A 22,982-nucleotide genomic window follows, 5' to 3' on the forward strand; every position below is an offset into this window, starting at 1 on the left:
GCTAATTTTCATTTTTGGGTGAACTAACCCTTTAAAAAAAAGTCAGAGCACTTTTGAAAGTTCTATAAGGTTTAATACTAAAGTGATCTAAAACAGACATATAAAAAGCAGAATGTGACAAGAGTCTTGACCTGGGACATGAAAAGCAGGCTGCTCAGAGATGCCGGGCAGAGGGCGGTAGTCATGTGGACGTCTGATCTTCAGCGACTGTCCTTGAAAGATAATGCCGTCAAATGCCATGGCCTGAGTGGTTTCATCCACTGATCGAAACTGGGGAAGGCAGACAGACAGTCAGCTTCAGTCAGGAGTAGCTCTGAGTATCCCAGCCTCATTAAATGGAAATGTTTTCCTGTGCATCACCAAAACGTCTCTCAGTGGCGGCTTTGAACCTCTTTTCAGAAGATTTCATAAAGCTTTAGTTGTCTTCCAATGCTATCAAGTGTTAGCAAGAACAACGATTTGGAAAGATATTTTCATGCCAGTAGGCCTATTGATTACATGAGTTATTTGCTATGCAAAAGGGATTGCAAACAAAACTTAAGTAAAAAAATGGATTCCTATGGACCAATTTACACTGGAAATTCATGAGACTTCGCTAATATTAAAGTCTACCTTTATTATTGTCATTACACAGTAATATATTCCTTTATTCTTTGTCATTTGCTGAGTCGCAGGCTGTTATGCATAGAAACAGGAGCAGTCTGTTTTTGTCAGATGAGTTTTAGGTTGCATTAAGTGAGTAAAATCGGTCTCTCACCTCTAAGAAAGCAAAGTTCTTGTCCTGGTTGATCTGCACCGCGAGCACAGGACTGCTTGGAGCTTGAGACAGCCCTGCAAGTCTCATCTGGGTATTGAAGAATTCAGCCATGGACTCCTAAGACACAAAGACAAAGACAGTGCATTCCCAGAGAAATGTTTTTCATTATCATAGTAGTATATGGAGAAACATTTGACACAACTCTTTGCATCAAGACCAATAGTACTTCTGTAGTACATAAAGGCAAACAAAGTATGTTAGTTATTACAACTCATATCTGGAAAAGAAAAAAAAATTGGTGTTTTCATCGCTACCTTTCAGATGTTTTGAGGAACACTACTCTGGGACACTTACCTCAGTGACGCCGAATGGGATGTTACCAACATACAGACGCCGCGCTTGCCTGGTCATCTGACTGCCAATGATGGGCACCTGTGTGGGAGCGACTGCCAAACCAGCATTAGTGGATGTAGCCAGTAGAGCAATGCTGGGGATCTGCCCAGCAGCTACAGCCCAAACACAACAAATGAATGAATAGTTCACCAAAATTATTTGGATGGATGGATGAACTATTTCATTATTTACACAAATATTTAGGCCAAAATTTGATGTATTTATTTTGAATTGCATATAAAATTTCCATCCATTTTAATTATACAGCTTTAACATAAACTAAAAAACTTAATGTGATGCATATCTGTCAGTCACACGTAAATAAACAAGAAAGACTTCTGTAATAGTACTAATAAATTGAATGCGTTTTAAACACACAATAACCAGGTTTATATATTAATCATCAATGTTTCAATCTCATACATTTTATTTAACTGAATATTGCTTGCTCCACAGCTAGCCATATTTAACAATGTTCATACTTTTAAAGGTCCCATATTGTCAAAACTGAAATTTCCTGGCTTTTTTATTATAACTGAGGTCTAGGTGTTATGTAACTACCATATAAGTTTCAAAACAGTCAATCCACATTCAAATGCACACAGCCTGCATAAAGTAGCTGTGATTTTTCACGAACCGTTGTGATTTCCGTAAAAAGGTGACGTCAGAACTACTCAGTCACTGCCTTCAGTCACCACCCCGAGCACCGCCCACTGTCCCACTCTCCTTTTGCCAAACCCCCAGACAACATCGCGTCCATCCATGCCATTGCTGAGCAACAACAACACGGAAACATGTCGAGAAAATGCTGTTCAGTCTGATGTCAGGAAACTACATCATTGCACAGTAGGGCTGTGACGTTCGCCAACACTCTATAAAAAGCATAATACAAAGTTTTGTATACTAAGTGTAATAATAGTAACAGTTGCAAATTAGTCTATGCTAATTCACAAATTACCTCAAACGGCGTTTTATTCTTTAGATTGGCAGATTTAAGCGCAGGAAAATACAGTACAGAATACAGAAACCAAATACTACATCGCCAATCTGGAATCATTTCCATTCAAGTCACCCATCCGCATTTGTACAAGTGTCTTCCAAGTTCACGTGATCGCAAACGCTTGGCTGGTCAGGTTTGTATTTACTGCATTCGGTGATTGAAAAAAAAAAAAACACGAATTACCATTCTGAAACATCCTATTGTAAGCACGTTTGAGGAGGTGGTTGGTTGTCTCCTGCAGAATACAGAAACCAAATACTACATCGCCAATCTGGAATCATTTCCATTCAAGTCACCCATCCGCATTTGTACAAGTGTCTTCCAAGTTCACGTGATCGCAAACGCTTGGCTGGTCAGGTCTGTATTTACTGCATTCGGTGATTGAAAAAAAAAAAAAAACACGAATTACCATTCTGAAACATCCTATTGTAAGCACGTTTGAGGAGGTGGTTGGTTGTCTCCTGTCGTCGCCGATTCGGGGTCTGAGTTCGGCTCAAACATGTAAGGCCGGACAACATTTCCCTCAGCAGTGACCACCATTACCGGTGTTTCTATTGAACTTACTTGTGAGTATCACCAATCCACAGCAGGCTACAGCATACATGTCCCTGGTTTGCCTGTTGTATTTACTGCATTTGGTGATTGAAAAAAAAAAAAACACGAATTACCATTCTGAAACATCCTATTGTAAGCACGTTTGAGGAGGGGGTTGGTTGTCTCCTGTCGTCGCCGATTCGGGGTCTGAGTTCGGCTCAAACATGTAAGGCCGGACAACATTTCCCTCAGCAGTGACCATCATTACGAGTATCACTAATCCACAGCAGGCTACAGCATACATGTCCCTGGTTTGCCTGGCCGTGCGTCACTCAGAAAACAACAGGCCAATCAGAAGAGAGGCTCATGAATATTAATTAGACAGGCCAAAATCGAACTGTTCTTTGCAGAGCTCCTGAGAGAGGAGCTGTAAAAATATATTGAGATGGTTTTTGATACTTATACCGCACATATATATTCTTACTCCAGAAAGGTGTCAAATATGTGACCTTTAAAGGAATGAATGTAATTGTTTTGACCCGTTTTAACTGTGCAATTTTACCAAGAAATTCTATTTCAAATTCTCTAGCAGAGCAGTTCAGTTAGTCTTAAAATAATACTTGAAAACAAACTAAAGCATTAGACTGAGATCTATTAAATACTTATAAGAAACGTGAATTATTTTATAGCCATTTAAACAACCCTTAAACTGTGTACACACACAAAGAAAATCTATCTGAACTGATTTTAAGTTGATATAATTGTAACTGTATCAGTTTTTTCCCACCCATTTTTCTGTTTGTGTGTGTGTGAGTGTGTGTGTGTGTGAGATCAAAAATTCACGTGTGTGTGTGCAACTTAGAAGGATGATCAAGACTGTTACTGTGATATTGAATTACTCATACTTCACCTTGCATGGCTTTGTACTGCATTGGAGTGATGTGCTCAAAGCCTGGAGGGGGAACGTCCCAATATTTGCACATCTTTTTCTTTCTTGTTCGACGTGGAGAATAGCTGAGAAAAAAATCAGAGGCTGGAGAAGATGCTACAAACTTCTTCAACAGCAGATGCTTTTATAAATTTTTCAGGCAACAAACAACAGAGACAGTAAGGGTGTAAGAATAAGTAAGTGTTGTGGTAGTTGTGATGGACGATGGCAGTCTGTTGTTGTGTGTTGTCTACGGTCACCTGTGTTTCTTATGATCTCTAGAGCTGCTCCTGTGGTCTCGGGTCTTACGCTCTCGACTGCGGCTGCGCTTTCCTCTGCTGCGACTGCTTCGGTCTTTGCTCCAGCTGTGCCGTTTCTTACTGTGGCCAGCAGAGCTACTGCGACTCCTTCTCTTGTGCCTCTCCCGCTCTCTCTCTGCATGAATAATGAAGTTAACAGCACATCATTAAATGCCAAAATATAATTCAAGATATTTTTGTTTAATTTCAATGCAGAATTATGCCATGTTTCCTGATCTTGAAATAAATTAACTAGATCTTTTCCTGTGCAAAGGTCACCAGCACAATCAAAGAGGGTTGATGGTGTTTGCTAGGATGCTGCCATGCAGTTGCTAGGGTGTTCTGGGCTGTTGTTAATGTTGTGTGCCTTTAAAGCACTGCTTTGAGCAGCTTCAAAACCTTTGCAAATCATTTGTTTCAAACCAGTGCTTTGGCGCACTATCAAACTGTCAAAGTCATGTAATTTCAGTAAAAATGCTGAAAAAAAAACACGTATTACAGTATACAGACACTTTGTATTTGTTAATTGCATTTAATATTATACTAAATTAAATAAAACATTTGCAATTTTGTAAAAGCTGTTTCATGCATGTTTTGGCCTGAGTTTTTATTGCATTTACACTTTTCTGACCAGGGCCGTCCTTGGGTTGCAACCGGTGCAGCCTCACCGGGCCCCGCGCTTGAGGGTCCCCGCGGCGAAGAGGAAATGGTTTAATTGATTCGAAGCTTGGAAAAGATTGGTTTCTCCCATCACTTGTTGTAGATAATGTGTTCAAATGGCATGGTTGAAATCGTGCTTATCTAACCATCATCAATTCGTAGCAGTAAATTAAGTGGTATCATATCAATCACAAGTACAGTATGGAGTTCCACAAGGCTCAGTACTAGGACCTTTGCTTTTTACCCTCTACATTTTACCCCTGAAAGATATCATCAGGAAACATGGTGTTAGCTTTCACTATTATGCTGATGATACTCAGCTCTATATTTCTTCATGGCCTGATGAAACATACCAATTTACAAAACTAACAGAATCCATAGTTGATATAAAAAAATTGGATGACTAGTAATTTCCTCCTGCTAAATTTTGAAATTTATTGGACCAAAATCCTCTGCATGTAATAACCTACTCGATGGCTTCTCTGTCAATTCTTCATCATCATTTAGGAACCTGTGTGGTATTTCATAGCAATCTTTCCTTTGAAAGCCATGTTTCTAGCATTTGTAAAAATCGCATTTTTCCCATCTTAAAAAATATCTCTAAAACAAAATGCTCTCAATGTCAACTGCAGAAATTTTAATTCATGCATTCATGACGTCAAGGTTAGATTATTGTAGTGCTTTATTGGGTGGTTAATAAACAAACTCCAGCTGGTTCAAAATGCAGCAGCTAGAGTTCTTATTAGAACAAGGAAGTATGACCATTCTAGCCCACTTCTGTCAACACTGCACTGGCTCCCTATTGAACAACGAATACATTTTAAAGTCTTGCTAATTACTTATAAAGCCCTGAATGGTTTAGAATACTGGTACTAGAATAATTTGGAATACTTGAGTGAGCTCATATTGCATTATTGTCCTTCACGTCTGCTGCGATTTCAAAACTCCATTTGATAATACCTAGAATATCAAAATCAACTGCGGGCGGCAGATCCTTTTCCTATTTAGCGGCCAAACTCTGGAACAATCTACCTATCGTTGTTTGGGAGGCAGACACACTCTGTCAATTTAAATCTGTCAGTACCGGTAACTTCTCCGACTCCGTTCAGCCTCTCACCTGTGCGCTGTTGTTGTCATTTGCACGTGGTGGTTGTTTTGGTCCTGTCAGTTTCAGACACGCTTGGTGGAGCAATCAGCGCGCACTCGCGGGGCGGCGCGCTCTATTAACCCGCACCTGGTACTCATTCCCACTTCCTATATATTCCTGTCTTTGTCTTTCTTTCGGCGTGGGTATGTCTTATGTCTTTATGTGCCGTATGGGCGCGCTTTTGAGTTTTCACTCTCCTCTACACTCTTTTGCACTGTTTCCAGGATCCTCAGGCGAGGAATTAGTATCGCGACTGTGGACAGTAAGGCCAGATTGGGAGTACGATTCTGGACGTCCTCCGGTATTCCTCTCAGCCCCTGTCTCGGTGAATGTGTGCGCAGGGAGCGCCACACCACTGCATTCCACCTAACTGTGTGATTTCACGCCTTTGCTGGCTTGGTGTTCGGAATAAAGCCTATTTCTGTTTGAACTGCTTTTGAGTCCTCCGTCTCTTTCCTGACAGAACATACCCACCAGTCATGGACTCAGCTGAAGATACGGAGGTTTGCCGAGCACTCGTTCAGCAAGGCATCCTCCTGGGACGTCAACAGGAGGAGATAACTGCATCTCATCAGGCCATGACTAACATGTCACAACAGATCGCCGCAATCTCCCAGCGCCTCGATCAGGTTCAGGTCAGCCCGCAGGCGGGTCGCATGGCTGCTGCGTCGGCGAAGGAAGAGTGAGCCCGGGTGAGCCCACTTCATGCCGTTCCTTCTTATCACAATGCTCCCTGACCTTTTCACTACAGCCTTCCTGCTTCCCTACTGAGAGTTCCAGGGTCGCCTTCGTGATAATGCATCTGGCTGGGAGGGCTAGAGAATGGGGAACGGCTATGTGGGACAATGGGAGCGAATGCTGCAGTTCCTACACTCGTTTTTCCCAGGAGCTACGGAAGGTCTTTGACCGGTCGGCTCTGGGTAACGAAGCGGCACGGGCACTCTCTCTGCTGCGTCAAGGAACCAGGCCAGTACCGGATTATGCCATCGAGTTCCGCACACTCGCCTCATCTTGCGGCTGGAACGACAAGGCATTGTGGGACCATTTCCTTCACGGACTGGCGGAGGGCATCAAGGATGAGATATACTCCCTGGAGCTCCCCACCACACTCGATGGGCTGGTTGAATTTGCCACTCGGGTCGATTTCCACCAGGCACTTCGAGCTCAACACCACCGTATGGAGACCAGGCACGAGAGCTCGGTTCGTTCACCTGGCGCTAGGAGCGCCACACCGCCCCTACTCGGGCTCTCAGAGGAGGAACCGATGCAGATCGGCCGCGCTCACCTCACAGCCCGGGAACGCCGCCATCGGATTGCCAACGGGTTGTGTCTCTACTGTGGGGGGGCAGGGCATGTCGTCACAGTCTGCCCTCACAGGAAGCAATCCCCCTCTGGAGAATGGTCTCGCAGGGCACTACTTTCCAGGCCATTCTTCAGTCGGGGGGGGGGGGTGAACCACCCGATTGTAGCTCTTATTGACTCTGGAGCGGAGGGGGACTTTATGGATGTCGATTTGGCCAGGAGCTGGAGGGTTCCAGTTTTTCCCCTAGCCGAAGCTATCTCGGCCAGTACTCTGTGTGGAACTCATCGTAAACCGGTTCAGCGATTTCTGGGGTTTGCCAATTTCTACAGGCGGTTCATTCGAGGGTTTAGCCAGATTGCCCTACCTCTGACTAATCTCACCTCCACGCTAAGGCGTTTCATTTGGTCTGAACCGGCTCAGGAGGCCTTTGAGAAATTAAAGGGCCGCTTTGTGTCAGCCCCTTAGCAATCCGGACCCGTCTCGCCAATTCGTAGTGGAGGTGGATGCATCGGAGGTGGGAGTGGGGGCTATTTTGTCCCAGAGATCACCCGCTGACGACAAAATACACCCTTGCGCCTTTTTCTCTCATCTGCCCTACCTCTGACTAATCTCACCTCCACGCTAAGGCGTTTCATTTGGTCTGAACCGGCTCAGGAGGCCTTTGAGAAATTAAAGGGCCGCTTTGTGTCAGCCCCTATCCTTAGGAATCCAGACCCATCTCGCAAATTCGTAGTGGAGGTGGATGCATCAGAGGTGGGAGTGGGGGCTATTTTGTCCCAGTGATCACCCGCTGATGACAAAATACACCCATGCGCCTTTTTCTCTCATCGTCTTACCCCCTCGGAACGGAACTATGATATCGGGAATAAGGAGTTACTGGCCGTTAAGTTAGCGTTGGAGGAGTGGCGTCACTGGCTGGAGGGTGCGGGGGTTCCTTTTTTGGTTTGGACCGACCATAAAAACCTTGAGTACATCCGTTCCGCCAAAAGACTAAATTCTCGACAGGCCCGCTGGGCTCTATTCTTCGGGCGTTTTAACTTTGGTTTGGACCGACCATAAGAACCTTGAGTACATCCGTTCCACCAAAAGACTAAATTCTCGACAGGCCCGCTGGGCTCTATTCTTTGGGCGTTTTAACTTTAGCATCTCCTATCGCCCAGGGAGTAAGAACGGTAAAACCGACGCACTCTCGCGGCTGTTTGAAGCCGACTCTGAGTCCACCTCTCTGGCGCCCATCGTGCCCCCCAGCCGACTGGTTGCGGCGGTCACCTGGGAGGTGGAATCCAGAGTCCGCGAGGCGCTAGACGGCGTCACCATCCCCGCCGGATGCCCAGAGGGTCTGTTGTTTGTGCCCAGGTCGGTTCGAACCAGCATCCTTCAGTGGGGCCATTCTTCTGGACTAGCTTGCCACCCGGGAGCTGCTCGCACTATTCCGCTGATTAAGCAACGGTTTTGGTGGCCGTCGGTAGCACGGGACGCTCGCGAGTTCGTATTGGCCTGTCCGGTGTGCGCGGTGAGTAAGGGCTCTATTTGTCCCCCAGTAGGGCTTCTCCGACCGCTGCCTATCTCTTCGAGGCCCTGGTCCCACATTGCCATGGACTTTGTCACAGGCCTACCCCCGTCTGATGGCAACATCGTGGTCCTCACGGTGGTAGACAGGTTCTAGAAGGCGGTTCATTTCATTCCCCTCCCCAAATTACCTTCAGCGAGAGAGACAGCGGCCATTGTCTTAGAACACGTCTTCCGCATTCATGGCCTCCCGGTGGACGTGGTCTCTGACAGGGGTCCCCAATTTGTATCCAAGTTTTGGACAGAATTCTGTCGGCAACTGGGGGCGACAGTGAGCTTATCCTCTGGTTACCATCCGCAGACTAATGGTCAGTCCGAGCGGGCCAATCAGGACTTAGAGAGAGTCCTGCGTTGCGTGGCGTCGTCAGAGCCATTGACTTGGAGTTCTAAATTAGTCATGGTCGAGTACGCACAACTCCCTTCCGGTCTCGTCTACAGGTTTATCACCCTTCCAGTGCTGTTTAGGCTACCAGCCCCCACTATTTCCCTCTCAAGAATCCGATGCCATTGTTCCATCCGCGCACGCGTTTATTCGAAGATGCCTCCGGACATGGAGGCTCGCCAGACAAGCCCTTATCCGGACTGGCGAAAGGAACAAGGTGTCGGCAGGACTGTCACCGTTCTAAGCCCCCACTTTACGTTTGTGGTCAAAAGGTCTGGTTGTCTACCCTGAACATTCCTCTTAAACTACCCGCACGTAAACTGGGACCTAAATTCATTGGACCGTACATCGTGACTAAGGTGCTTAACCCGGTGACCGTTCGACTCAAGTTACCCCCCATGCTTAAGAGAGTTCACCCCGTGTTTCATGTGTCCAGAATCAAGCCCATCATTCGCTCCCCCTTCCAACCCCAGACCTCGGCCCCTCCGCCTCCTAGACTCATCGAGGGGTCGCCCGCCTACACAGTACGACGGCTCCTCGATGTGAGGCGGAGGGGTAGGGGTCACCTATATCTGGTAGACTGGGAGGGTTATGGTCCGGAGGAGAGATGTTGGATTCCGGCTCATGACACACTGGACCACACTCTCGTAGACCAATTCCATCGGGGTCATGGTGAGTCTTCCGGAGATGCCAGGAGGCATCCCTGAGGGGGGGGATTCTGCCTCTCACCTGTGCACTGTTGTTGTCATTTGCATGTGGTGGTTGTTTTGGTCCTGTCAGTTTCAGACACGCTTGGTGGAGCAATCAGCGCGCACTCGCGGGGCGGCGCGCTCTATTAGCCCGCACCTGGTACTCATTCCCACTTCCTATATATTCCTGTCTTTGTCTTTTTTTCGGCGTGGGTATGTTTTATGTCCTTATGTGCCGTATGGGCGCGCTTTTGAATTTTCACTCTCCTCTACACTCTTTGCACTGTTTCCAGGATCCTCAGGCGAGGAATTAGTATCGCGACTGTGGACAGTAAGGCAGGATTGGGAGTACGATTCTGGACATTCTCCGGTATTCATCTCAGCCCTCTGTCTCTGTGAATGTGTGCGCAGGGAGTGCCACACCACTGCATTCCCCTAACTGTGGTGTTCCACGCCTTTGCTGGCTTGGTGTTCGGAATAAAGTCTATTTTTGTTTGAACTGCATTTGAGTCCTCCGTCCCTTTCCTGACAAAATCTAGATTAAAGACCTATCTCTTTAACCTGGCATACACATAACACATTTCTATAATTCAAATTAATTAAAGAATTCAAGATTCAAGAGTTTATTGTCATATGACCAGGAAACACTCTGTTACACTATACAATGAAATTCTTACTCTGTAAGTCCTCTAACCGCCTAAGACATGAATATAAGGACAAAAACCACAAAAGTACTCAACACAAAGAGAGTGAGGAGGGGGGGGTAGTCTGTGTCTGCTGTGATGGAGAGGCAGTGGATGGCAGTCGTTCACCAACCTAATGGCCTGAGGGCAGAAGCTGCTTCTCAGTCTTGATGGTCTGGCTTTAACACTCCTGTTGAATTCTGTCTGATGGTAGGAGTGTGAAAAGGCTGTGCTGTGGGTGACTAATGTCCTTGATGGTATTGATGGCTCTCTTGGCGATTCTGTTCTGGTAAAGGCTGTCTAGTGCCGGGAAGGCAGTTCCAGTGATGACTTGGGCCAATCTCATTACCCGCTGCAGGGCCTTACGATCCTGTACTGTGCAGCAGCCAAACCAGACTGTGATGGACCTGGTGAGGATGCTCTTGATCGCAAACCTGTAGACGTTGCTGATGATTTGTCTTGACATGCCAAATTTCCTCAGCAGCCTCTTAAAAAAAGTGCAGACGTTGATGTAATTTCTTGACCAGTTCTTTAATACTGGGAGACCAGGTAAGATGTGAACACCCAGGAATCTGAAACTGCTCAATCTCTCCATCGCTATCCCACCAATGCACAGTGCTGAGTGCTTCTCCTTCCTCATCCTTATATCAACAATCATCGCCTTAGTTTTGTTGACATTTAGGGAGAGATTGTAATCCTGACACCACATCACTAAGTCGGCCACTTCTCTACCATATGCTGACTTGCCACCTCCCATTATCAGTCCAGTGACTGTCGTATCACCAGCGAATTTGATGATGTTAGTGTTGTTCTGGGAAGCAACACAGTCATGGGTGAAGAGTGTGTAGAGCATGGGACTCAGCACACAGCCCTGCAGAGTCCCTGTGCTTATGATTATGGTTTTGGATGTGTGATTCCCAATTCTAACTGTCTGTGGTCTGCCTGTTAGAAAGTCCTGAAACCAGCTGCAGAGGGTGGGTGGCACACCAAGGACATAAAGCTTATTGGTGACATGGCCTTAGATGGAACCAGTGGGTTGAATGCTGAGCTATAATCTATAAACAGCATTTGAACATAGCTGTCCTTGTTTTCCAGGTGTGTGAGGACAGTACGTATTGTGGTGTTGATAGCATCATCTGTTGACCTATTTGGTCTATATGCAAACTGAAGAAGATCCAAGGTGTCTGGAATGAACTCATGATGATTCTCTCAAAGCACTTCATCACTATTGGTGTCAGTGCAACAGGCCGGAAGTCATTGAGGCAGGCTGCTTTGCTGTTTTTAGGCAGTGGAAGGTAGATGGTGGTAAAAGATTGTTAGGCTGCAATAATTAGGTCAACCGGAACTGGGAACACTTCCCATAACACCCAATGTACTTGTTACATGTACTTGTTGCCTTGCTCAAGGGTCTCACCTCAGTCGTGGTATTGAAGGTGGAAGAGAGCGCTGTACATTCACTCCACCCACCGACAATTCCTGTAAAAACCATTAGGCCACGACTGCCCCACTAGATCAGATGGTCACTGCAGTCATCCAGATCCAGACCAGATGGTGGATCAGCACCTATAGACGACCTCTACAGCCCTGAATCTGTCTTTTAAACTGTTTTAGACCGCTGCTCGAGTTGAACGCGACACGTCCGGAGTGTGTGTGATACCGGTGAGTTCTCCTAGATTCAGCGCTGAGCTTTTATTTTGATTAGATAATCATCAAGTGTTCAAGAATAGAAGCAGTTCAAGTCTGAGAGTATACATACAATATCCATATGTATTAACCCTCTACATTGCAAGTAAATCACTCGCATATGCGACTAAATCTTCACTCTGGCGACTAAATTATGTCTAATATTAGCCAATGGCTAATAACTTCTCAGATTTTACTCGCCAGTGTGAGTTGGAGGCTAAGTATAAGTTTAGCTCAGATATATTTTGTACATTCATACATGGTTATCAAGTTTTAATTCTAATTACAAAAGTTCTATCATTAAATAATATTTATTATCATATTATAATGCTTGACTGACTGATGTTAAGAGTGTACTTTCAGATATTTATAAAACTGTGCCATTTTACAAACAAATATATATATATATTTATCAGTCTGGCGAATAAACAAAAAAATTTACTAGACAATGGCGATTTAATTGCCAAGGTGTTCGTAGAGGGCTGTGTATATAATTTTAATGCTATAGCCTTTGTGTATATATTTAAAGATGTGCATCTTTAAGCATGATAGTGGAAATTAAATGGTAACACTTTAAAATAAGAGTCCATTTGTAGCATTAAGATTAATGAAAGCTGTGTAAGTATTGTTCCTTGTTAGAGTGTGTTAATTTCAACATTTCCTATTATTACTATTGCTATTATTTTTACTACTACTACTAGTATGGTTCAGTACTGGTTTTGTTAATAAAGCACTATTTTAGTTTTTGTTCAGTATCAATTTTAAAACAATTGGTTAATTAATCGGTATCGGCCAGTGTGGTTCAACCTAGCTATCGGTATCGGCAAAATCCACTATCGGTCGACCTCTACTCCTAACTACTATTTACTATTAAACTATTGCTAAAGAAAATACAGTGTAAACACAATTTATCATTATTTGCACTTATATGTCGCTTTTTCCAGTTAACTGCAAAAAATAAAATAATATTGTTCAGTTAAAGACAGCTCAGTGTTGATTCAAAATGTAAAGTTCATTCATTATTATGTAATGAATTCAATTGGGCAATATAGAACTGTTTACTAGTATGAAACCCTATTAACAAACAAGCCTTTGTAAAAGAATGGTCAGCACATTTATTTGTACGGCAACAGCCTCCACAGCTGTGCTGAATTAAAGTTCAGTGTTTGTCATGTGTAGCCTACTACCCTGAAACATCATGTTGCTTATTGTATACTGTTTCACACGCTATTCTTAAAAAAAATAGAAGGCAGTATGCACTGTGTACTGGGCAGTAAGCTAGTGTGCCATTTTGAACACAGCTGTGGGAGTGTGAAATATCAGCAGATGATGTTGATAATTAATGTGATTCTGTACACCTGTGGTTCCTCTGCTTGGACACCTTTGTGTGAATCTGAGGAGAACTGACCTCATAATTCCACTAAAAATCCAGTGATTATTAGTCATTGAGCAAAAATGATCTTGAAGAGTGAAGAAAATATATCCTATAACATTTGACACAGATGACACTTGCTTTGATATTTTGTCAACTATGCAATTAAATTAATATTCATATTCACTTTTTTATTTATTCACTGAAGTCTTTTAAGATGGGGTAAGCGATTTCTGGTAGCCAATGTTGATATTTGAAATCACCAAAACAAACACGCCCCTACCCCAAAAGTGTCTCGCCCCTATTTTGATAGCTTCGCCCCACACATACATACGCAACCCAGGCAACGATTAGTTCTGTGAAACAAAGCAAAACCAATGTTACACCGTGTTAGGGGTGATCTGTGTGGTCGCTCTTCCGAAGCGCTTGAACCCGCGTCTCAAAACACGCGCAAATATTAAGCTCTTTGTGAAGTATTGTGTTTGAATGGACAAATTCACACAAAAATTATGTCAAAATGCCAGTCTTGGTGAGTATCCTAGCAGACATAGTCGGCTGAACGTACAGTATCAGTGCGTTCTCTTAAAGTGACAGCACTTTCTTAATGTTAATCAAACAGCAACAACACGGAAATCTCTCACCGCTCTTGATTGAATAACTTTTGTAACTTTAATTTATAGTCAAATATGCAATGTTATTTTACATTTGATTTATTCAATTTCTGTACCTAAAAACTATGTTAGACCTACCTAAAAAAACGGAAAAGCACTGTTTATTTTATTTGTATCTTTTTTCACTGTTTATTTATTTGTGCTGTTGCTTGTAGTTAGATTATTTGTTCTTATTTTCTTTATTTGTATTTGACAATATAGTTTTTCCCCTAAACATAGCACATACCGAACCGTACCGAAACCGTGAATCTAAAACTGTGATACAAACCGAACCGTGAGTAAGTTGAGCCGTTGCACCCCTAGTGTCAACACCGGACGCGAATGGCACGGTGCGACAAAATACTATGGAACTCATTATAATCAGTGATACTGTCTACACCATACAACACCGGACGCGAATGGCACAGTGCGACAAAATACTATGGAACTCATTATAATCAGTGATACTGTCTACACCATATAGATATATATACAGTACATATCTATGGTCTATACTGGATGCGGCACGACTCCACAAATCCCCGACAGAAAACTGCCGCTGCGTTCTATTCGTGACGTATTGACACAAATTTCAAATGATTTTCAGCGGTCGCTTTGTCGCGTCCAGTGTACTAGACAGACTATAGCTGTTGCGGCGCAGACACGGTGTTACTCACCTATCAAGAAGAAACAAAGCAACCTCGGCGTCCGATCGCAGGCCTTCCGCTCCTTGAGTTCTCTCCAGCGCTGGAAATATAGATATATATACAGTACATATCTATGGTCTACACTGGATGCGGCACGACTCCACAAATCCCTGACAGAAAACTGCCGCTGCGTTCTATTCGTGACGTATTGACACAAATTTCAAATGATTTCCAACGGTCGCTTTGTCGCGTCCAGTGTACTAGACAGACTTTAGCTGTTGCGGCGCAGACACAGTGTTACTCACCTATCGAGAAGAAACAAAGCAACCTCGGCGTCCGATCGCAGGCCTTCCGCTCCTTGAGTTCTCTCCAGCGCTGGAAAGCTGATCCCATATTTACACGGGACCTACTTCTTGCCTTAAGCCTACTTTTGTTCCGCAGACGTTTTCCTCTTTTGTTTTGTATCCGCCATCTCTATCTTTCTGTCGCTCCGCTAATGTCCGTCCCGTGCACTGAACTCTCTCTCCTCCACATCATGAGTAGACACGCCCCTTTCTGCTGATTGGCTACAAGTTTGTTTTGCCAAATCAGTTTTCTAACGCGTTTTCGAAAAATCGCTTACCCCACCTTTAAATGTGTGTGAAATATTGTAAACTAGGGCTAGGCAAATAAATACATTCTTTAGTCTTAAATGAGTATGTTCTAATGAAACATTTACATTTTGATGGCAACACTGCAAACAGCTCAAATATTACATATAAAAATAAAAAGGCTGTATTTGTGTGATGGTGTTTATAAAACGCCTGTATTAAGACAGTTTGCATCATATATTCATTATTCATCAAAGTCGTTGTTTTATGTGCATGAGGGACATGCTGTTTTATGAACTGACCAGTAACAGCACAGCCAACCCAGCACACGTACAGCACATGAACACTTTACTGTACGTTACCTTGTCGATTCTCGTTCAGCTGTTTCTCGAACTCCTCGAAATCTGACATGCTCAGCTCATATGAGCAATACTAGCTAATAAACACTGTTGACCAACACTATAGAGCTCCCGCTTTCTCATCTGATAACGGTGACGCGGTGGCACCATGTGAAGAAAACGAGTTTGTTTAGAAACTCAATCCCTTTTGATACAAGACTGAGAGAAGCTTCTCTCTGCAGCAGGTCTGGCGTGTGGGCGGGTCTAATCGCTGTGGGCGTGTAGTGCGGTCCTTCTAATTGGCCGAGACTGCTGTCAGTTACAGAGACAAGCGGGTACGCGTCTTGCGATTGGTCTACAATTTTGTTACTTCGAAGCAGGAAGAAACAAATAATTACAGCTGTTTAACTACACAAACTGAGGTTTCAAAATTACATAGAGAGTATAACTCATATCTGGTCATGCTATTAATGTTCCCATTGCAAATAATCGCATAAACTGTTTTCTAGAGGTTTAGACCTCAGTTAAACATAAATGAGCTAATTACTATAAAATGTTACATAACACCTTCTATTTGTAATAGTAAAGCTAAATCTGAGGATAAATATTTAGGCATATATAGCCCAAAATAAACTTCTACAATAATCACCAATACTCCATCTGGAACAAGCAAAACATTTTGTATTTAAAAGACAGTAAACATTTTTCTATATTAAACATTGGTTAGTGAAAAAAAGGTGCTTCAAATATTTACGATATCACAGTATTCTTTATTTCTGGCTAAGTTTAATTTTCCAGTTGCTTGTATACAGATACAAGAGGCTGCAAAATTACCAACCCCCTCAAATGCTTCTATAAAACTCAGGCTGGAATATTTTGTTCCATCTTCAATCATATAACATTAGAATTATTAGAAAAAAAACTAGCTTGTTACAATTGCATGTTTTATCAGTAACTAATCATGTAAAGGGAATCATAGGTGCTTCAAATATTTACGATATCACAGTATTCTTTATTTCTGGCTAAGTTTAATTTTCCAGTTGCTTGTATACAGATACAAGAGGCTGCAAAATTACCAACCCCCTCAAATGCTTCTATAAAACTCAGGTTGGAATATTTTGTTCCATCTTCAATCATATAACATTAGAATTATTAGAAAAAAAACTAGCTTGTTACAATTGCATGTTTTATCAGTAACTAATCATGTAAAGGGAATCATTGCATTAAGAGGAAAAACATATTTTAGAAAATCTTCAAATTATATAGAGAGTGACATTTTAAAAACTTAAGAGTGAAAATCTGAGATAGAAAGAGTGAAATAGAGTTTTTGTTGTAAGACATACTCCAGTAATCTTTGTTTAATTACAACTCATTTTTCACAGTATAATTCATCTCGAGTGGTGTGCATCCCTTAAAGACAGGAATAGAGTCACATGGTTTAAACTGGTTACTGGTGTTTTGGGGATAAATGAAAAGTCTTGCGACGTGATCTGTAAAAATGTAGACACGTCAGATTGTAGATTTTCTTCAGTTGTTCTCCAAATTAATAGGTCAACTTTAAGGTTTTGTACATATAATGGGTAATTAATTGGGGTTTGCTCACACTGTAAAAAAAAAATCTGTGACATTTACGGTAAAATACCGGCAGCTGTGGTTGCCAGAACTTCACATTAAGAGTGAAAATCTGAGATAGATAGAGTGAAATAGAATTTTTGTTGTAAGACATACTCCAGTAATCTTTGTTTAATTACAACTCATTTTTCACAGTATAATTCATCACGAGTGGTGTGCATCCCTTAAAGACAGGAATAGAGTCACATGGTTTAAACTGGTTACTGGTGTTTTGGGGATAAATGAAAAGTCTTGCGATGTGATCTGTAAAAATGTAGACACGTCAGATTGTAGATTTTCTTCAGTTGTTCTCCAAATTAATATTAGGTCAACTTTAAGCTTTTGTACATATAATGGGTAATTAATTGGGGTTTGCTCACACTGTAAAAAAAAATCTGTGACATTTACGGTAAAATACCGGCAGCTGTGGTTGCCAGAACTTCACCGTAAAAAATATGGTAGCAACATTTTAGGTTTTACAGACTTAAATTCACAATAAAATACCGCATTTCATTAACTGATGTAATGTTAATAAACCAACATATTGAAGTACTAACATCTGTTTTGAACTATTGTAATGCACTGATAACCACCAAAAACTGGTGGTGATGATAAAATCACATGGTGAACCAAAGCTCATCACAAACAGCTTTTCTACGAGCTGAGGAGGGCAATACTTATATATAGAAGGTGCACAGTGTCATTCACACAAACACTAAACCCCATCATGGTGACACACATGATACTGAAATAATGCAATAAACATTAATTTAACAACATTAGACATAAAATTAAACTCTAATGTACACAATTGATAAGAAAAAACATGTTATTTCAACAAAAAAACATCAAATATGAAGAATTCTGGGAGTGTCAATTTACGTTTTTTCACTGTACATTTTACAATGATTTTTTCTCTTTCACTTCCAAAAACCATATTTTTAACAGTATTTTACTGTAAAATTACATTAAATGCAATTACATTTATTCACCGAATATAGTATGGAAACTTACTGATAACCAGTTAACAGATTTTTATTGTAGCATTTTTACAGTCTTTTACTGTTAAAATCACAATCATTTTTTACAGTGCAGTTTATATTAAAGTCAGTCTCAGTTTAAAGACTCAAGCCATTTTAAGCTTTACTTCCAACTCAACAACAGTTTCTCAGGCAGCTATGTATACAACATAGGACAGCTTCAGCTGTGAGCTATTAAAAGCACTTAAACCCTGCAGTATTGCCATGTGTGTGTGTGTGTGTGTGTGCTGTTCAGAGTTGTGCAGTGAGCAGAAACACTAGTGAAGACGATCACAACCACTGATGCCTAATGCTAAAAAACTGACGTTTACATCAGAGGTGCTTATAGACTCATGCTAGTGGTAAGTGATGAAGAATAAATAACATTTGAGCACTGTAGTTGTGTGGACTGTATCTAGTTGTGTAGATTTGAAGTGCTGTGTTTAAAATGTGTTATTTCAGTGTTGTTAATAATGACTGAAAATTATTTACGTATGTATTTATATATTTTTTGGTTGTTTGTTTCTTAGTCAGTCCTGCAATAACCCATATTTAGGATGAGAATCGTTGGCTAATTCTAGGCTGGAATATATTTAGAGCTTTTCTCAAATGGTTTGAACATGAAGCCATGAAGCTATCCTGATAGACTTCACCCTGTTGAAAAAAACAGCATATGCTGGTTAGGTATGTTTTGACGCTGGTATGCTGGTTTAACCGAGGGTTTCAATTTGTAACTTTACAAGTGGTATTTTTTCATATGAAACATAGACTTTAAAAATATATATATTATAGGTAACCTAGAAATGTGCTTTTCTAAATAAACTAGTTTTATTAAGTTAAAACAGTTTTTAATTTGACTGAATCATCACTACATTACTGATCTACAAAGGCAAAATGCATTAACAGTTCAGTTATAATCAGGTCTCATAATCTGTCCTGTTATAAACAGGTTTAGCTCATCTAAACTCAGATTTTCATACAAATCAATCAATGGCTTTATAAATATCTTTAATTCATGTAAATGTATATACTTTTTTCCATTGTTTAAGGTCTAACGTTACTGAAACCATGGGTATAAGTGACATTATGGTAAGAAACTGTGTTTTAAAAGCAATTTGAACCAAATTGTTCAAAATTATATGACCCATTGAAAAATCATTCACTCTTATGTTGTTCTAAATCGGTATGACTTTCTTATACAATATACAAGTCAAATGAACTACCTTGATGGTGTTTTTCGACCTTTTTGGAGCTTTGGAGTCCCTGGTTGTAATAAAATTCCATTCTGTGGAAAAGAGTAGGACATTCATCAAAAATTCATTATAAGTCATACTGGTTTGGAATGACATTGGGGTGAGCAGATGATTTCTCTGTAATCATTCCATTAAGCAACTTGATTTTTTCTGTTTTAATGTCTTATTCAGAGGCTGGATGTGGCCTCAGTTTGGCTTGCGCTCTCAGTGGTGGCGGTCGCAGCTGGTGTCTTTTACCTCTACAGTCTGATACTCAGGCATTTAGCCAAGACAACTGTGAGGAACAAAGTGGTGCTGATTACGGATTCGCTGTCAACACTTGGAAATGGTGCCTACTCTTTCAGAACAACTGGATCATTGCTGGCATGCAGTACCTTTGCAATTCTGTAACTTAAAAATGAATATGCCTATACTGTAAATTAAGGAAACATTTATATAAAAGGGTAAATGAGACTTTTTAGAAATATGATCTTAACTTTAATAATTACATCTGGCTTCCCTTAAGAAAAAGAAGTTTATTCAAGTGTGCTATTAGTATATTTCTTTTAAACTAAAAATAGAAAAGTATACTTTGTCTAATTTTTATGTACTTCTCAGACATGGGCTTTATGTACTTCTCAGAAATATACTTAAAATGACATTTAAGTATACTTGACTTATACTTAGAAAAAGTCTAAATATATTTGAGCTATACTTGTGTTCCTAGAATCCGTGTTTTCATTGTTATACTGTAGGGGGCGCTAGTACACATCTTCTGTACAGAATTTCCAAAAAACACAAGTGAAGAAGAAACCGAAACAACAGATGCTTCCACATGTATTCTAACACGATCATCAGACATAAAACAGCATCAAAACTGTGTAACGTTATGAAATAAAATGAAGAGGGGTGTTGATCGACTTATACGTTTTGATTATCGTTCTGAATCCAATTAATAGTCATTTTAAATATTTAAAAATATATATTTCTTTATTTATAAAACTTACCCACATTCAAGTGTTTAAAAAAAGAATGCATGAAGCTAGAATAAAATGTAAATGTTGTTTACAAGCAGAAACCCTGTTCTTTTGATGTTTTGTATGAGAAAAGCGCCATTAGTCCCAAGGAGTTTTGAAATAGTACACTTACAAGTATACTACTAGTACACTGATATTTGTATACTTACTACATAAAGTATACTTTAAAATATACTTGAACTTTACTTAAGTATACTTAATAAAATAAACTTGAAGTATACTACTTTTTGGTAAGGGTTGGCAAGATTAAAAACTGTAGGTTTAATATATTGAGACATATATTGTAAGGACATGAAAATGTATTGCAGGATAGGAATGACAGACTGGACTAATCTAAAATAAATGCTCTTGTGAGACTGTGATGAGCCATGTTTGCAGATGAATTGCATATTTGTTGTTTAAATTCGGTTGTTTACATTGTGATCATTGTAGAATGTGCACAACTCTTCCATACTGGAGGAGCCAGACTGATCCTTTGCGGAAGTAACTGGGAAAAGTTGGAAACTCTAGCTGAGAGGCTGATGACTGAATCAGATCCAGCACTTGTGAGTGCAGAATCACCAGTAACTGAATGACGATTGTCTGAAACATTTAGCAATGTGTTTTTTAAGACTGTAGTTCAGCGTGACTTGGTTCAGTTCTAACTTTACTGCTTAGACATTTCCGCCCAAACTAGTGGAGCTGGACTTCAGTAACATGGAGAGCGTTCCTGAGGTGATTTCTGAGATCCTGGAGTGTTACGGCTGTCTGGATGTTCTCATCTTCAATAGCAGTATGAAGGTGAAGGCTCCTGTACAGTGTCTGTCCCTCGAGATGGACAGGATCGTCATGGATGTGAACTACTTTGGGCCGATCACGCTGGTTAAGGGTAAAACGCCAGTTACTCTGAGTTCTGTTGAAGCGTTTTTAATTAAGTGCATTTCAATAATGCCAAATCTCTGAATAGTTTTAGCATGACAATGGATATGACAACGTTATTGTATTTATGTTTTGGCGAATGAATTTGCTACGCTGATGCTGCAGAGAAAGTATGGACTTGATACTTCCAATAGATATACAGACACGCTGCTGTGAGCATGTAAGACATGTTCATGAATAGTCATACATAAATCCTGTAGCAGATGAAAACAGGTGGAGCTGGGGGAGGTGGAGGGTTTCAGAAGGACCAGCTCACAGCGAACATTAAACTAGACTATTTAAATGTTGAGTATATCACTGGCTGAAGATACAACAGGGGCCCAATCAGCTTCTGCCATGTCGTAAATTCTAGCAGATTGCTTGTAAAAAAAACATATCAGCCTGTTTCATCTGGAGTTTCATGACTGAACTAGATATTTACCGTCACAGGTGTTCTCTCGTCACTGATCTGCAGAAGATCAGGTCACATTCTTCTAGTCAACAGCATTCAGGGAAAACTGACGATGCCCTTCCGCGCCACCTGTGAGTTTTTGTGTCTCGTTTACCTGGATGTTACTGAATATAAACTTAAATGTTCACTAATCAACAGTTATAAATATATGAAGATGTCTTGAATTTATATATCTTTGTCAGTGTAAGATGTTCTGCATTGTTTAGATGCTGCCTCCAAGCATGCCGTTCAGGCTTTCTTTGACTGTCTGCGGGCTGAGGTTCAGGAATATGGAATAACTGTCAGCACTGTCAACCACACCTTCATAAAGACTCCCAGCACAAACTCAGCGGATGAAAGATCAGCAAAATCCGTGTGGACAGGTGAGTGAACTACACTGACAGTGCATAATGCAAAGAGAGCAAAGAACATGGTTTGTAGCTCATAACATCTTGCTTGTTTGTCCACTAAATTGCCTTGGACTTTCTGTTTGGACACTGGCTGCAGACGTCAAACCCAACTCCCTTGGTGTGACCCCTAAAGAGATGGCAACTGAGCTCCTGAAGACTCTGAGCAGTAAGAAGAAGGAGATCTTGATGGCCCACTCCATCCCTACAGCAGCTCTCTATGTCAGATCTCTCTTTCCCAACTTGTTCTTCGCCATCATGGCAACAGGAGTCAGAAACACTGCAGCTGTGGAGATGCCTGATGACTGAAGGACATTGGTTTTTACTAGAGCTGTATACTATTAAAAATGTGCCACTGTGCTGTAGTTCTTAAATTAGAAGAAAACATTCAAGTCAGTATGACTGTGGATTTGCTGTGACTTTGTGAGTCTTGGAAAAAACAAAGAAATAAATCAGAAAATCTATCAACCAGTATCTATATCTATCTATCTATCTATCTATCTATCTATCTATCTATCTATCTATCTATCTAACGGTTTCTAATAGAAATATATCTATCTATCTATCTCTCTGTCTATCTCTCTGTCTATCTATCTATCATCTATCTATCTATCTATCTGATGGTTTCAATCTATCTATCTATCTATCTATCTATCTATCTATCTATCTATCTATCTATCTATCTATCTATCTATCTGATGGTT

General features: G+C 41.2%; 2 protein-coding genes across 2 annotated transcripts in view; one reads left to right on the forward strand and one right to left on the reverse strand.

The window, feature by feature from the left end:
- The window catches only part of LOC107552133 (splicing factor U2AF 65 kDa subunit-like), a 27,081-nt gene extending 11,313 nt beyond the window's left edge, over nucleotides 1-15,768 (reverse strand). Inside the window, exons 1-6 of the mRNA XM_016233964.1 lie at nucleotides 15,649-15,768; nucleotides 3,873-4,047; nucleotides 3,595-3,698; nucleotides 1,112-1,263; nucleotides 758-874; nucleotides 99-270 (exon numbers count right to left, since the gene is read on the reverse strand). Of these exons, the coding sequence (XP_016089450.1) occupies nucleotides 99-270; nucleotides 758-874; nucleotides 1,112-1,263; nucleotides 3,595-3,698; nucleotides 3,873-4,047; nucleotides 15,649-15,697 (769 nt within the window). The 5' untranslated portion in view covers nucleotides 15,698-15,768. The remainder of the gene's footprint in view (nucleotides 1-98; nucleotides 271-757; nucleotides 875-1,111; nucleotides 1,264-3,594; nucleotides 3,699-3,872; nucleotides 4,048-15,648) is intronic.
- Nucleotides 15,769-18,420: 2,652 nt separating this feature from the next.
- On the forward strand, nucleotides 18,421-22,746 carry dhrs7ca (dehydrogenase/reductase (SDR family) member 7Ca). Its single transcript, XM_016233962.1, has 8 exons — nucleotides 18,421-18,616; nucleotides 19,304-19,343; nucleotides 19,679-19,835; nucleotides 20,956-21,068; nucleotides 21,181-21,391; nucleotides 21,871-21,963; nucleotides 22,099-22,254; nucleotides 22,379-22,746. Exons 2-8 carry the CDS (start codon nucleotides 19,323-19,325, stop codon nucleotides 22,585-22,587), a joined length of 960 nt encoding a protein of 319 aa, XP_016089448.1. The 5' UTR covers nucleotides 18,421-18,616; nucleotides 19,304-19,322; the 3' UTR covers nucleotides 22,588-22,746.
- The last annotated feature ends 236 nt before the right edge of the window (nucleotides 22,747-22,982 follow it).

Source organism: Sinocyclocheilus grahami, unplaced genomic scaffold, assembly GCF_001515645.1.
Source record: "Sinocyclocheilus grahami isolate Dianchi unplaced genomic scaffold, SAMN03320097.WGS_v1.1 scaffold441.1, whole genome shotgun sequence".
NCBI lineage: Eukaryota > Metazoa > Chordata > Actinopteri > Cypriniformes > Cyprinidae > Sinocyclocheilus > Sinocyclocheilus grahami.

Bases quoted from the DNA above. Each gene is read 5' to 3' on its own strand.
- dhrs7ca (XM_016233962.1), top strand. From the start codon at position 19,323: ATGGGTATAAGTGACATTATG. The intron at 19,344-19,678 runs GTAAGAAACTGT...TGTCTTATTCAG, and splicing joins TGGGTATAAGTGACATTATG to AGGCTGGATGTGGCCTCAGT. The intron at 21,964-22,098 runs GTGAGTTTTTGT...TGCATTGTTTAG, and splicing joins GATGCCCTTCCGCGCCACCT to ATGCTGCCTCCAAGCATGCC.